This window comes from Felis catus, chromosome X (assembly GCF_018350175.1).
Source record: "Felis catus isolate Fca126 chromosome X, F.catus_Fca126_mat1.0, whole genome shotgun sequence".
NCBI classification, from domain to species: Eukaryota; Metazoa; Chordata; class Mammalia; order Carnivora; family Felidae; genus Felis; species Felis catus.
In genome coordinates, this window is record NC_058386.1 from 50948013 (window position 1) to 50960792 (window position 12780).

Consider the following 12780-nt stretch of genomic DNA (forward strand, 5'->3'; position numbering starts at 1 on the left):
GCCTGTGCTGGCCAGGAAAGATTACATGGAGAGGGTTGAACACTTTGTACTCCGGGGAATTTTGGAGAAGGCCTAGTCTGGCAGGAGAAATGGGGGTAAGATTGAATAACAAGCTTCATATATTGACAAATAAATTTCACAAATCTTATTGCGTGAGAAAAATAAAAGTTATAGATGGATACAAACAGTATATTATCTTTTATTATTGTTGTTTTACTCTCTGGTATACAGAATTGGATTAATACTCTCAGTCCAGGAGACAGTCATCATTAGTACATACAAGGTACTCTTATTTCTCTAAGTATTTACTTTTAATAATATATTAAGTTTTGGTGAAACTGCCACCAAAAGCTATGATGCCACAGAAACCTTAAATCCCACGCTCAATCATTCCCCTGGTTACTTGTGTATACAGTTTTATCTCATCTACATATATTACACTTATATAAGGTTTAAACAGCTACAAAGAAATGCCACATAATGTTTAAAGAACAGAAATTATATAAAAAATATGACAATGACACAGGCCAAATTCAAAAGAGTACAGAGAGGAGAATGGGAAAATGGAAGGAAGGAAAAGGGAGGGAGCAGAGAGGGAGAGGGGAAAGAATGTATTTGTAATGAATTATTTCTTAAATTGTATAGTAAGTACATAGGTGCCCGTTATATTATTTTGTATCTCTTTGAATGTGATACTTCATAAATTAAAAAAAAGAAAACCAGAGAGATGGATGATATCACTTGTGGACCTGTGGCATGTAAAGTATAAGTGTCTTTCTGCCCTCACCCTCTTAGCACTGCCCTCAGCTTCCCCTGAGAACACATCTACTGCTGGGATGTGTGGTGTGGCTGAGTCTGGCCAAGGAGGTCTCATGAGCCCTGTCCTGATGGATGTCTTCACTGGCCAACTTGTTCTCACAAACTATCCCTCCTGTCTGCCTATATTTGGCCTTTAGACAATTTGACAGAATCAGAAATGCTCATTAACTTTTATTAACATTATACAGTTTGGTTAAACTGCTCCCATTCTGCTGAATTGCCTTGCATGCCTCACTTCTCAGCTGCAGGATACCTGCAAAGAATTTGATTTTGCAATCCTAACTCTTCACAATGTAGGGTAAACTGGGCTTTTTGGTATGTCTGGGGAAGGCTGTCTTTAAGAATTCCCAACATAGCTCTGTCAATCTTCGAAGACCCAGGCTGTGAAATATAGGTGTTGTTGAATTGCTTTGCAAAAAACAACCTCCACATTGTTCTTTTTCCTCCCATAATGATTGTGCATATAAATAAGCTGTGAGTATAGATGGGTTCTGATCTGTTGGGTTCCACTGGCATCAAGTTCACAAGAGAGAAAAAGGTCAGCTATACAGAGTGGGCCAGTTTTGCTCCAAGCTTGCTTCAGAGTCTGGGTTTCTTTTACCATGCTCAAAGTGGACAAGTTCAGTCCTGAACAAAAGGATGGGGTGGTTGCCACGTGCAGACTTTCACAATCCTCAAGAACACTTTGTGAGACTTATGGATAAACAGTGGGCCCTGTCAGCCTAATCTAACTATAAAAGCAGGACAAGCTAAGGAGAATGGCTTGATGTGACCTAGTTTGATCTCATAAAGGCCTGAAACATGCCTTACAATACTTAATACAGATACACATAGACCTGAGAAGCCAGGTCTGGACCACACAACTAATAGGTGGGTGCTTACCTGACTAGAATATAGGAAGCTTTAACCTCCCTTCTATTCCCAATTTCACCTGTGAGACAAGGGAACTGAAGAACTCAATAAAATCTGCTTTTAGCTCCCTTTCCTGCTTCTATTTTCACTAGGACCTGTATCCCCACCTCACTTTACACATGCCTTATAATGCAAACAGCATATGCCCTCCTTGTAAGGGACAAGGAGTTAATGATTTCTCTAGAATAAGTAACATCTAAGAAATGACAAGGACAGAATGACTGGACAGCTATTATATGCGTATTCCAGACAACTGTAGCTAGACATCTCAATGCCAAGGCCCCCTGTCTCCAAGGAATAATACCTGGGCCCTCATCTTTGTTCTAACTGGTACCTGAATGCCTTAGAGGACACATAAACCTCAATAACTGCCCCCAGACCCTGAACAAAGATGAGACTCCCCCTTTTCCTTTTGAGTCTCCCAGACACTCTGTATCTGCTGTATATATATATGTGTATATATATATATATATATATATATATATATATATATATATAAACTTTGCTTTCACCCTCCTGCTGGCTCACATTTGATTTCCATCATTTGCGAAGCCAAGAACCCTCTTGGCTGATCCTGCAGTAACCCTTCAGGTCTCTGGACCCAGCCTGCCAGCATCACCTGCAGCTTTCTTTGTCTCTCAGTTGGTGTGTCATAATCATTGTCAGCTTTAAAAACCTTTACTGGTTTCCTTGGGGCGCCTGGGTGGCGCAGTCGGTTAAGCATCCGACTTCAGCCAGGTCACGATCTCGCGGTCCGTGAGTTCGAGCCCCGCGTCGGGCTCTGGGCTGATGGCTCAGAGCCTGGAGCCTGTTTCCGATTCTGTGTCTCCCTCTCTCTCTGCCCCTCCCCCGTTCATGCTCTGTCTCTCTCTGTCCCAAAAATAAATAAACGTTGAAAAAAAATTAAAAAAAAAAAACCTTTACTGGTTTCCAAAAAAAAAAAAAATGGAAAGAATTTATGTGATCTTGGAGCTAAATTAAAAGCATCAACTGAAACTCCTATTGTTTCTTTAGGTATTTAAGGATAACAAGAAACTTGAGAGAATTCTGTTTCTGTGGTAGGGAAGCAAGACTAGAGATGTGTGTGGTTAAGGTTCTCCCTTTGCCTGCTCTTTCTAGCTCCCTAGAGGGTTGAACATGAGTTTTCAGGCATCAGTTTAGTCATAAACTCAGGTGTAGGAATGTTATAGGATTCATTAAGAATGACCCACTGTTCAAAAATTCCCATCAGAAATGGTAGCTAAGGCCAAAAAGCAGCATGTAACATGCACAAAAAGAGTGTGAGTTAGAGTGTAAAGCCCTGGGTTTGAGTTTTATCTGCTTAACCTGCTAGCTGTGGTTTTGGGCAAGCCATTTTATCTCTCTGAACTTCCAATTTTCTCAACTATGAAACTAGACAAGTCATCCTTACCTTGTAAAATTGTTGTAAATCTCAAATCTCAACATGCAGCTTCCAGGTCATGAGGCCAGCCTTGTCTGATAATTATGGTGCTGAGCTTTCTTGCTCCCCAACTGATATTTTGTAGGCCTTTAAAATTCCTTTTTGATAAACCTAAAAATCTCAATGCCTCTTTTAGTTCATTTAAATTTTCAAAATAAGTTAAATATTGTGACAAAGAAATAAAGCAAAGGCAACTGAATATTTTAAAACTTATATAGCTACACCATTGTCCTTGGAAATTCCATATATCCTTTCAGGGTGGGGGTTGTCACAGATCTATACGTAGGCTCATACTAATGTGTCCTCCCTGCCCCCAACAGTGCCTCCTATTCCAATCGTTGTAGCCTTCATGGTCAAATTTACACATTCTTCCTCCTCAAAGAAGGCTTCCCTGACTGCCTTCTCTAGCTCATCACTGTGGTTTCCCTTCTCTGAATGCTAGCAGTGATTATGAAGACCCTTACACAACTTACATTCAGCCACCACACTGCTGAGTTGCATTAGTTCTGTTTCACAGCTTTTAGTCTGTCCATTTAAGCTGTGCCCAATAGTTCTTCCTTGCTTTTGCCTTACTGAGGGGTTGTCTGGGGGAAGACAGATGACAAAGCCTCAGAAATATCTCTGCTCAGTTTCTGCACATGGCAAGAGGACAAAGCCCTCCTGAGCCCTGGTTGCCTGAGGTCCTATTGGGACCAGGCTGCCCAAAAGTCACTTGTTAATGATTGAGTGCTTTCATAGGGTCACAGTGAATAAGTGCTTGGTACAGATGTTATTTGGTCATCACAAGTTCCCTGCCTAAATGGGATAGTTGCTAATAGGATGCCAGTCTTCCTCCTTTTCCCTTACACTCATCCAAGTTGGAAGATACACTCATCCAAGCCAGTGCTTCTCCAGAAGGACCCTGGCAGTCTGCAGACAAGCACCAAGCCTAGCCATGGATCCAGCAAGGAGCCTATCCAAGTCTCTGATATTACATAATTCAAATAGCTGGGAGAAGTTTGAATTTGGTCTCACTGGGTATTCATGAGGTTTAGTAAGACACTGTAAAACATTTTGTATAAGTGACAGATGCTGCAATCTGGGGCCTGTAACTCTTAAGGATTGCTGCCTCTCTCACTTGCTTGTCAGTAAAATCTTCCCTTTTTAGAGAGGGACCCTATTTACTCCCCACCACTAGCCTGGACCACCCTGGGATTTCTCTCCAGATCTTGAGGAAGGCATGGACAGGACTTATATTTCTCATTATTATATTCCAATATCTAGAGTACATTCTTAATAACAAAATAATAACAGCAACAACAACGGCAGCAGTCAACACTTAGCATATATCATGTGCCAGACACTATTTCAAATGCTTTGCATTTTTCCCCAGCTTTATTGAGGCATATTTGACAAAGATTATATATACTTAAGGTATACAATGTGATATTTTGATATAGGTATATGTTGTGAAATGATCACGATTATCAAGCTAATTAGCTTATCTATCATCTCATATGGTTATTTCTGTGTGTGTGATGAGAACACAAGATCTGCTTTCTCAGAAAATTTCAAGTATACAATACAGTATTGTTAGCTATGGATACCATGTTGTACAATAACTCTCCAAAACTTATTCATCTTGCATAACAAAAAGTATTTTACTCTTTGACCAATATCTCTCCATTTCCCCCACCCCCACCAGCCCCTAGCAACCACTATTCTACTCTCTGCCTTTATGACTTGGACTGCTTTAGATTACACATGTAAGTAAGAGCATATAGTACTTACCTTTCTTTGTCTTATTGTTTTAGTATAATATCCTCTAGGTTGATCCATGTTGTCACAAATGACAAAATCTCCTTTTTTAAGCTAATATTACACAGTGTGTGTGTGTGTGTGTGTGTGTGTGTGTGTGTGTCACATTTTCTTTATGCATTCATCCCTTGGCAGCTAAATGCTTTGCATTTATTAACTTAAATAATCTTCACAAAAATCCTACAAGGTACATACTGTTGTAGCCCCATTTTATGAGGATATGTAGACATAGAACCATTAACTTACCCAGAAACAAAAGCTACTAAATGGTAGACTTGGGCTTTGAGTCCATACTACCTGGCTCTAAACTCTGTGCTTGTTTGGGGAGCCTGGGTGGCTCATTCAGTTTCCCTCTCTCTCTACACCTCCCCCACTCTCATTCTGTCTCTCTCTCAAAAATAAATAAACACTAAAAATTTTTAATAAAAATGTAATATGTGTCTGTTTAATCACTGTATATACTGCCTCCCAACAAAGATTTGCTGAATGAATGCGTACTAACACCAAATAAACAGTAATAGTATCAATAGCTAGCATTTACTAAGTACTTACTATGTGCCAGGCACTGCAAATGTAGTGTTTAATTTAACCTCACAGCCTCTCTTCTATATAGATACCATTATTATTTCCATTTTGCAGATGAGGGGATAATACTAGGCACAGAGAATTTGTCCAAGGTCATACGGCTCATGGGCAAAAGGTAATTGGTGCCCTTTTGTCTGGCCCTAGAACCCATGCTCTTAACACTATACTTCATTACTTCCCATTACCTCAGGTGATCCTCCTCAAAGCCTCCTGAGATGAATTCTATCATCAGCCTGATTTGGCACTGAGGAAAATAAGGGGATAAAGTTAAAAAACTGGCCCAAGTTTAGAGACAGTAGAGTCTAGAACCCATGTGTTCTTGTTTCAAATCCCTATCTCCTTTGTGCTCTATCCCCACTCTCTTTTGCTATTGTTGCATTTCTGAGTTACAAATGGCTCATCCTCCAAGTCCGGCCCTTCAGTGAAAGAAGAAATGGCCCAACTGCAGAAGTTCCTTGAACTTTCTCCAGCATTATCATACTCTATGTAATTCCTGATCCTTCCAGAATACAATTAAACCAACATAAATAACTAGTAATTATGACACAGAGGACAACAGAGTATGTCCAGGATGGTATAATTAAAAACAAAGAATACAGGGGGAAAAGCTGTTCAGGCCAACTTCAGGCTGTAGGAATATTAGAGGATGCCTGAGGAGAGAGGAAAGGAGATCTCCTCCCCTCCTCAGAATAAAAGTAAATTGAAAGGGAAAAAAAAGGAAACAAAAATCCCCAAAGCACCAAATTAACTTCCAGTATAATCATCTAAGGAAGAAAATAACAAAACATATGCATAACTAAACTAACAGGACAATGAGATGCAGAGGAGCAGAGACAGCCATCATGGAAGACAAGAAGATAGAAAACAAAGTCTTATTCTAGATTTTTAAAAAGGAAATTGACAAAGAGGGAAAACAGCAAAAATTAAAGAAGCGGTCACAAAATTAGAAACCACTGATGTCTTTCCCCACCTACTATAATGGCCACTTCATCAGGAGCTTGGGATAATGGAGAGGGAGGGGCTTATGCTCCTGAGGTGGCCATCTCCTTCAGGAAAGAAGGGGTTGGGGTTACCTTCTTGCAGAGGACCATCTGGTGGTCAAACAGAAAGAAGACCCGCTGCTGGTTGCGGCCATAGGGCTGGTAGATCCAGGCCATCTCCCCAGTGTAGATCAGCTCCGAGCTCCTGTCTAGGATGTCCTCACCCTGGGAAGAACATGTGATAGTGAGAGGCAGCCAGGAAGGAGGGATGGCCCTGTCACCTGCCTGGAAGCACCTAAGGCTGGGCATAGACAAGGGCAGTAGGAGTAAAGGCCTGATGGGAGAGAGGGATAGAGAGAAGGTCCCCTGGGAAGTCCTGGAGTTGGAAAGACCCATACTTTTGTTTATCCTGAGGCCAAATGAGCCCTACCACCCAGGACTGCTATATAGTCCCTCTATGGCAGCTGCTTTCTAGCACTACAGGCACCAAGGTTCATTCTGGTTCCATGAGGTTCATATTCTCTCTCTCTCTCTCTCTCTCTCTCTCTCTCTCTCTCTTTTCCTCCTCCTCCCTTTTCTCTGTGAATTTATCTTTCTATACCAGTCCTTCATGCCAGATCTAGTCTCTTAGTCTCTTTCTTGTACTTGAAGAATAAGCCCAAGAACATAACAGAAGTTTCTCTGCTTCCCCAGTGAGTAAAAGGGGATAGGGGAGGCCAAGAAGGAAACAGTGATAGATGGAGAAAAAGAGAATACAGTCACTGTCTTAAAATTGTTTTTTTTTCCTTCTCCCCTCAGTTCACTAAAATATATTGATTAAATAGGAAACTTTACAACCACATGATTCTTTGGTCTGTTATTCACAGCCTGAAATGACTTTTCCTCCTTGCTACATAGTAATACAAAAAAGTACCAAGACACTTAACTCCTAGCTAATTCAATTCTACAGAGTTTCCAAGGCCCCTTTTTAACAGCACCTCTGCTAGCTCAGAGGTATGTGGAGATATATGTCAGATGCCAAGCCAGATTTGTCCCCTATTCTCAAGGAGCTTACAGTCAGTGGAGGAAACTAATGCAGGTATGCACAGAACTCATGGAATACAAGGCAAACCACAGCAAAGCCCTGGGCATAGGGGTGAGTGTTCTAGGACTTATATGAAGATAAGGACAAAGACCAGTGGTCCAGTACTCAGGAGAATTAATATTAGCATCTATATGCATCAGAAATTGGGCTACATACCTTCACTCTAAACCTTCTAAGCCACAAGAGGACCCTGGGAGGGAGAGAATTTCTTAATCTCGTTTTATAGTCCAAGGTAGAGATGTCAGGTGATCAGCTAAGGTCACCCAGCTTGTTAGCTAGAGACACATAATTCAACCCCAATTCTGTGGCTCCAGAAAGTATGCTCACTCTTTCCACTACATTATGATGTATCTAAGCCAGTCAGTCCCTTCTTTTCTCTGGGTTTCAGTTTTTCCAGATATTAAATGAGCTACATGAGGATGATATCCAAGGCCTTAGCCCTGATACTCTAATTCTAATATGTCAGCTTTGCACCCAAAAGTTTCAAGTCAAGGTTACAGTAGACCCCATGCATCCCCCCATAAACAGTCAGAACAAATAGGCTAGGCATGGCAGTAGGCCAAAGAGAGGGGTAGCTGGAAATGGTGTTCTTGAGCATACCACTTTTCCAGTCTAAGGGATGAGAAGGAAAAGGGGAGCTCAGTGGAAATGTTTTCTAATAATATAACCTCAAAAAGAAAGTTAAGAGATAGTACTGTGATTCCAAGCTCTATTCCATGGGTATCTTGGAACTTAAGTAAACATTCACCCCTGAGAGGCCCACATACTAACAGAACTTCTGGGACAGGAAGCCCACAGGGTGAGGGATTTGTGCAGGAATTTCCTGTTGGGTGGATAAAGAGCTGAGAGTGGTACCAGTCTGCCAGGTCCCACCCTGAGGCAGGCCAGAAGATGTGCCACAGTCTACTTTGAGTATGTATAAAGTGAAAAAAGCTATAAAAATGGGTCAGTACCAAACAAAGTTGGCCAAGATAACATTTTTTTCAGGATGACTTCTTTTTCCTTTTTCAAATTTTTATTTAAATTCTAGTTAGTTAACATATAGTGCAATATTGGCTTCAGGGGTAGAATTCAGTGATTCATCACATACAACACCCAGTGCTTATCATAAGTGCCCTTGTTGATACCCATCACCCATATAGCCCATCTCTCACCCACATCCTTCCAACAATCCTCAGTTTGTTCTCTGTCTTTAAAAGTCCCTCATGGTTTGTTCCCCCCACCACCACCATGTGTTCATCTGTTTTGTTTCTTAAATTCCACATAGGAGAGAAACCATATGTTATTTGTCTTCTCTGACTTACTTATTTCACTTAGCATAATACATTATAGCTTCATCCACATCATTGCAAATGGAAGGATGAATTTTAAAATTACACTTGCTAAACTGAGGATGATCGGACCAGGATACCACTCTATATCATCTTGTCCACCTACCATAACAGACAGGAGCATTCTAGTTCTTTTTTTAAGTACTTGCCACACATAATTCCACTAAGAAAAAAAATAAGAAAGAGAAAGAAAGAAAGAAAGAAAGAGAAGAAAGAATAAACTTGCCACACATAATGTCACCAAGAAAAAAAAACAAGAAGGAAGGAAGGAAGGGAGGAAGGAAGGAAGGAAGGAAGGAAAGAAAGAAAGAAAAGACAAGAAAAGAAAGACAAGGAAGGGAGGAAGGAAGGAGAGAGAAAGATAGGGAGGGAGTGAGGGCAGGAGAGAGAGAGAGAGTGAGAGAGAGAGAAAGGTAAATATACTCCTGTGCTCACCAAGCTGATTGATACCAGGCAACTCACATATCCTCTCTGTGTGTTGGTTTCCTTATTTCTACAAAAAATGCAATCAAAATGATATAAAACACATGTAAATAATATTACTAATTGAGCTTCAAGTGGAGCTTGACTCTGCTAAGTCTGTAAGTCCAGAGGGAGAGAGAAGTCCATCTTGTTCCTGGTTTGGTCAGTCTCCAAAGAAAGAGGAAAGAAGAGCACCAGAAACTCCAGACTGGTGCTGACTGAAGCCAAGTCCTACCAATTCCAGCCAATTCCAATGCTATAAAGGGTCAAATTGTGCCAAGGTAGGGTCGCAATGTGGCTGTGCTACACTGAGTTTCCTAATCCTTAAAATGAGGGTAATAACAGGGGCATCTGGGTGGCTCAAGTCTGTTAAACATCTGACTTCAGCTCAGGTCATGATCTCATGGTCTGTGGGTTCAAGCCCTGTGTCACACTCTGTGCTGACAGCTCAGAGCCTGGAGCCTGCTTCAGATTCCGTGTCTCCCTCTCCCTCTGCCCTTCCCCACTCATGCTCTCTCTCAAGCTCTCAAAAATGAATAAACATTAATAAAATTAAAATGAAAGAACACAGAAGATGGCGGCGTAGGAAGACACTGGGCTCACCTTATCCTGCTGATCACTTAGATTCTACCCACATCTGTCTAAATAACCCAGAAAACCACCAGAAGACTAGCAGAAAGGACTATCCGGAGCCAAGCATAGACAAGAGGCCCACAGAAGAGGGTAGGAAGGGTGGAGAGGCAGTGCATGCTACACGGACTGGCAGGAGGGAGCTGGGGCGGTGGAGGGGTAGCCCGCCTGGCAAGGCAGAGCCACAGAGTCTGGCTTGCAAAAGCAGAGGGGCTGGACTCCTTGAGTTCTGACAGCCAGCAGGACTTAACCTCTGGAATGTTAAAAGTCAATGGCTCTGCTCTTGGAGAGCGGGGAGGGTGAGAGTGCACTGGGAGGGAGAGTTGTTGAGCCCCAGAAGACAGAACTCACCTCGGTGGGGAACAAAGTCACTGGCAAGCGCCATCTCCCTCTCCCATCCACCAGCTGAAACCCCAATCCCTGTCATGGAACTTGCTCCCACTGCACAAACACTCAAAGCTGTGCTTCTGTGGACCCATTCCTCCAACGGATCTGCCTCCCTCCCAGTGCTGCAGGGCCCCTCCGAAAGGGGACCACCTAAGGCAAAGCCAGCTAAGCCTGCCCTTCCCACCACTGTGCACCTTGCAGATCAACCCCGGCTAATACCCCAGATCCCATCAAAGCATCACCACAAGCCTGGCAGTGTGCAAGTAGCCCAGAGAGAGGCCACACCACTCCACAGTGAGTCCTGCCCCTGGGAGATGGCAAGATAAGGTACACACCATTCTGACTGTGGCCTCAGCAGTGGGCTGAGGAAAGACATCCAGTCTGACTGTGGCCCCACCCACCTACACAAGTTACTCTGGACAGTAGAGGGGAAGTGCCCTGCATTTTGGAGACACCCCAGGGACTACCCAAACTGACAAAATGGAAGAATTCTCCTCAAAAGAAACTCCAGGAAGTATGGACAGCTAGCAAATTGATCAAAAATGATTTAAGCAATATAACAGAGCAAGAATTTATAATAATAGTCATAAAATTAATCACTGGGCTTGCAAAAAGCAGAGAGAACAGCAGAGAATCTATTGCTACAGAGATCAAGGGACTAAGAAATAGTCATGAGAAGCTAAAAAATGCTATAAATGAAGTGCAAAATAATTCATAGGTGGCCATAGCACAGATTGAAGAGGCAGAGGAGAGAATAGGTGAAGTAGAAGATAAAATTATGGAAAAAGAAGAAGCTGAGAAAGAGAGATAAAAAAATCCAGGAGTCTGAGGGGAGAATTACAGAAATAAGTGATGCAATCAAACGCAACAATATCCTAATCATAGGAATTCCAGAAGAAGAAGCGAGAGAGAAAGGGGCTGAAGGAGTATTTGAACAAATCATAGCTGTGAACTTCCCTGATCTGGGGAAGGAAAAAGGCATTGAAATCCAAGAGACACAGAGAACTCCCTTCAGATGTAACTTGAATCGATCTTCTGCATGACATATCATAGTGAAACTGGCAAAATACAAGTATAAAGAGAAAATTCTGAAAGAAACTAGGGATAAACACGCTTAAACCTACAAAGGGAGACCCATAAGACTAGTGGCAGACCTATCTACTGAAACCTGGCAGGCCAGAAAAGAATGGCAGGAAATCTTCAATGTGATGAAAAGAAAAAAAAAATGCAGCCGAGAATCCTTTATCCAGCAAGTCTGTCATTCAGAATAGAATGAGAGATAAAAGTCTTCCCAACAAACAAAAACTGAAGGATTCATCATCATTAAACCAGCCCTACAAGAGATCCTAAGGGGGATTCTGTGAGTGAAATGTTGCAAGGACCGCAAAGTACCAGGGACATCACTACAAGCATGAAACCTACAGACATCACAATGACTCCAAACCCATATCTTTATATAATAACACTGAATGTAAATGGACTAAATGCTCCAACCAAAACAGATAGGGTATCATAATGGATAAAAAAAAAGAACCATCTATTTTCTCTCCACAAGAGACTCTTTTTAGAGCTGAGGACACCTTCAGATTGAAAGTGAGGGATGGAGAACTATTTATCATGCTACTGGAAGTCAAAAGAAAGCTGGAGTAGCCATACTTATATCAGAAAAACTAGATTTTAATTTAAAGGTTGTAACAAGAGATGAAGAAGGGCATTATATAATAATTACAGGGTCTATCCATCAGGAAGAGCTAACAATTATAAATGTCTATGTGCCAAATATGGGAGCCCCCAAATATATAAAACAATTAATCACAAACATAAGCAACCATATTGATAAGAATGTGGTAATTGCAGGGAACTTTAATACTCCACTTACAACAATGGATAGATCATCTAGACACAGGATAAATAAAGAAACAAGGGCCCTGAATGATACATTGCATCAGATGTACTTGACAGATGCATTCAGAACTCTGCATCCCAAAGCAACAGAATATACTTTCTTCTAGAGTGCACATGGAACATTCTCCAAGATAGATCACATACTGGGTCACAAAACAGCCCTTCATAAGTATACAAGAATTGAGATAATATCGTGCACACTTTCAGACAACAATGCTATGAAATTTGAAATAAACCACAGGAAAAAGTATGAAAAACCTCCAAAAGCATGGAGGTTAAAGAACACCCTACTAAAGAATGAATGGGTCAAACAGGCAATTAGGTAAGAAATTAAAAATATATGGAAACAAATGAAAATGAAAAGACAACAATCCAAAAGCTGTGGGATGCAGTGATGGCAGTCCTGAGAGGAAAATACATTGCAATCCAGGCCTATCTCAAGAAACA

General features: G+C 41.5%; 1 protein-coding gene across 7 annotated transcripts in view; it reads right to left on the bottom strand.

Moving 5' to 3' along the window:
- The window catches only part of ARHGEF9 (Cdc42 guanine nucleotide exchange factor 9), a 200235-nt gene that overhangs the window by 24235 nt on the left and 163220 nt on the right, over nucleotides 1-12780 (bottom strand). For 6 of the 7 annotated variants that reach the window (XM_045050624.1, XM_011291773.3, XM_019823887.2 and 3 more), the window contains one exon: nucleotides 6628-6759. The exons of the other annotated variant lie outside the window; for it this stretch is intronic. In XM_045050624.1, coding sequence (XP_044906559.1) covers nucleotides 6628-6759 — 132 coding nt within the window. The remainder of the gene's footprint in view (nucleotides 1-6627; nucleotides 6760-12780) is intronic. 7 annotated transcript variants of the gene reach the window in all.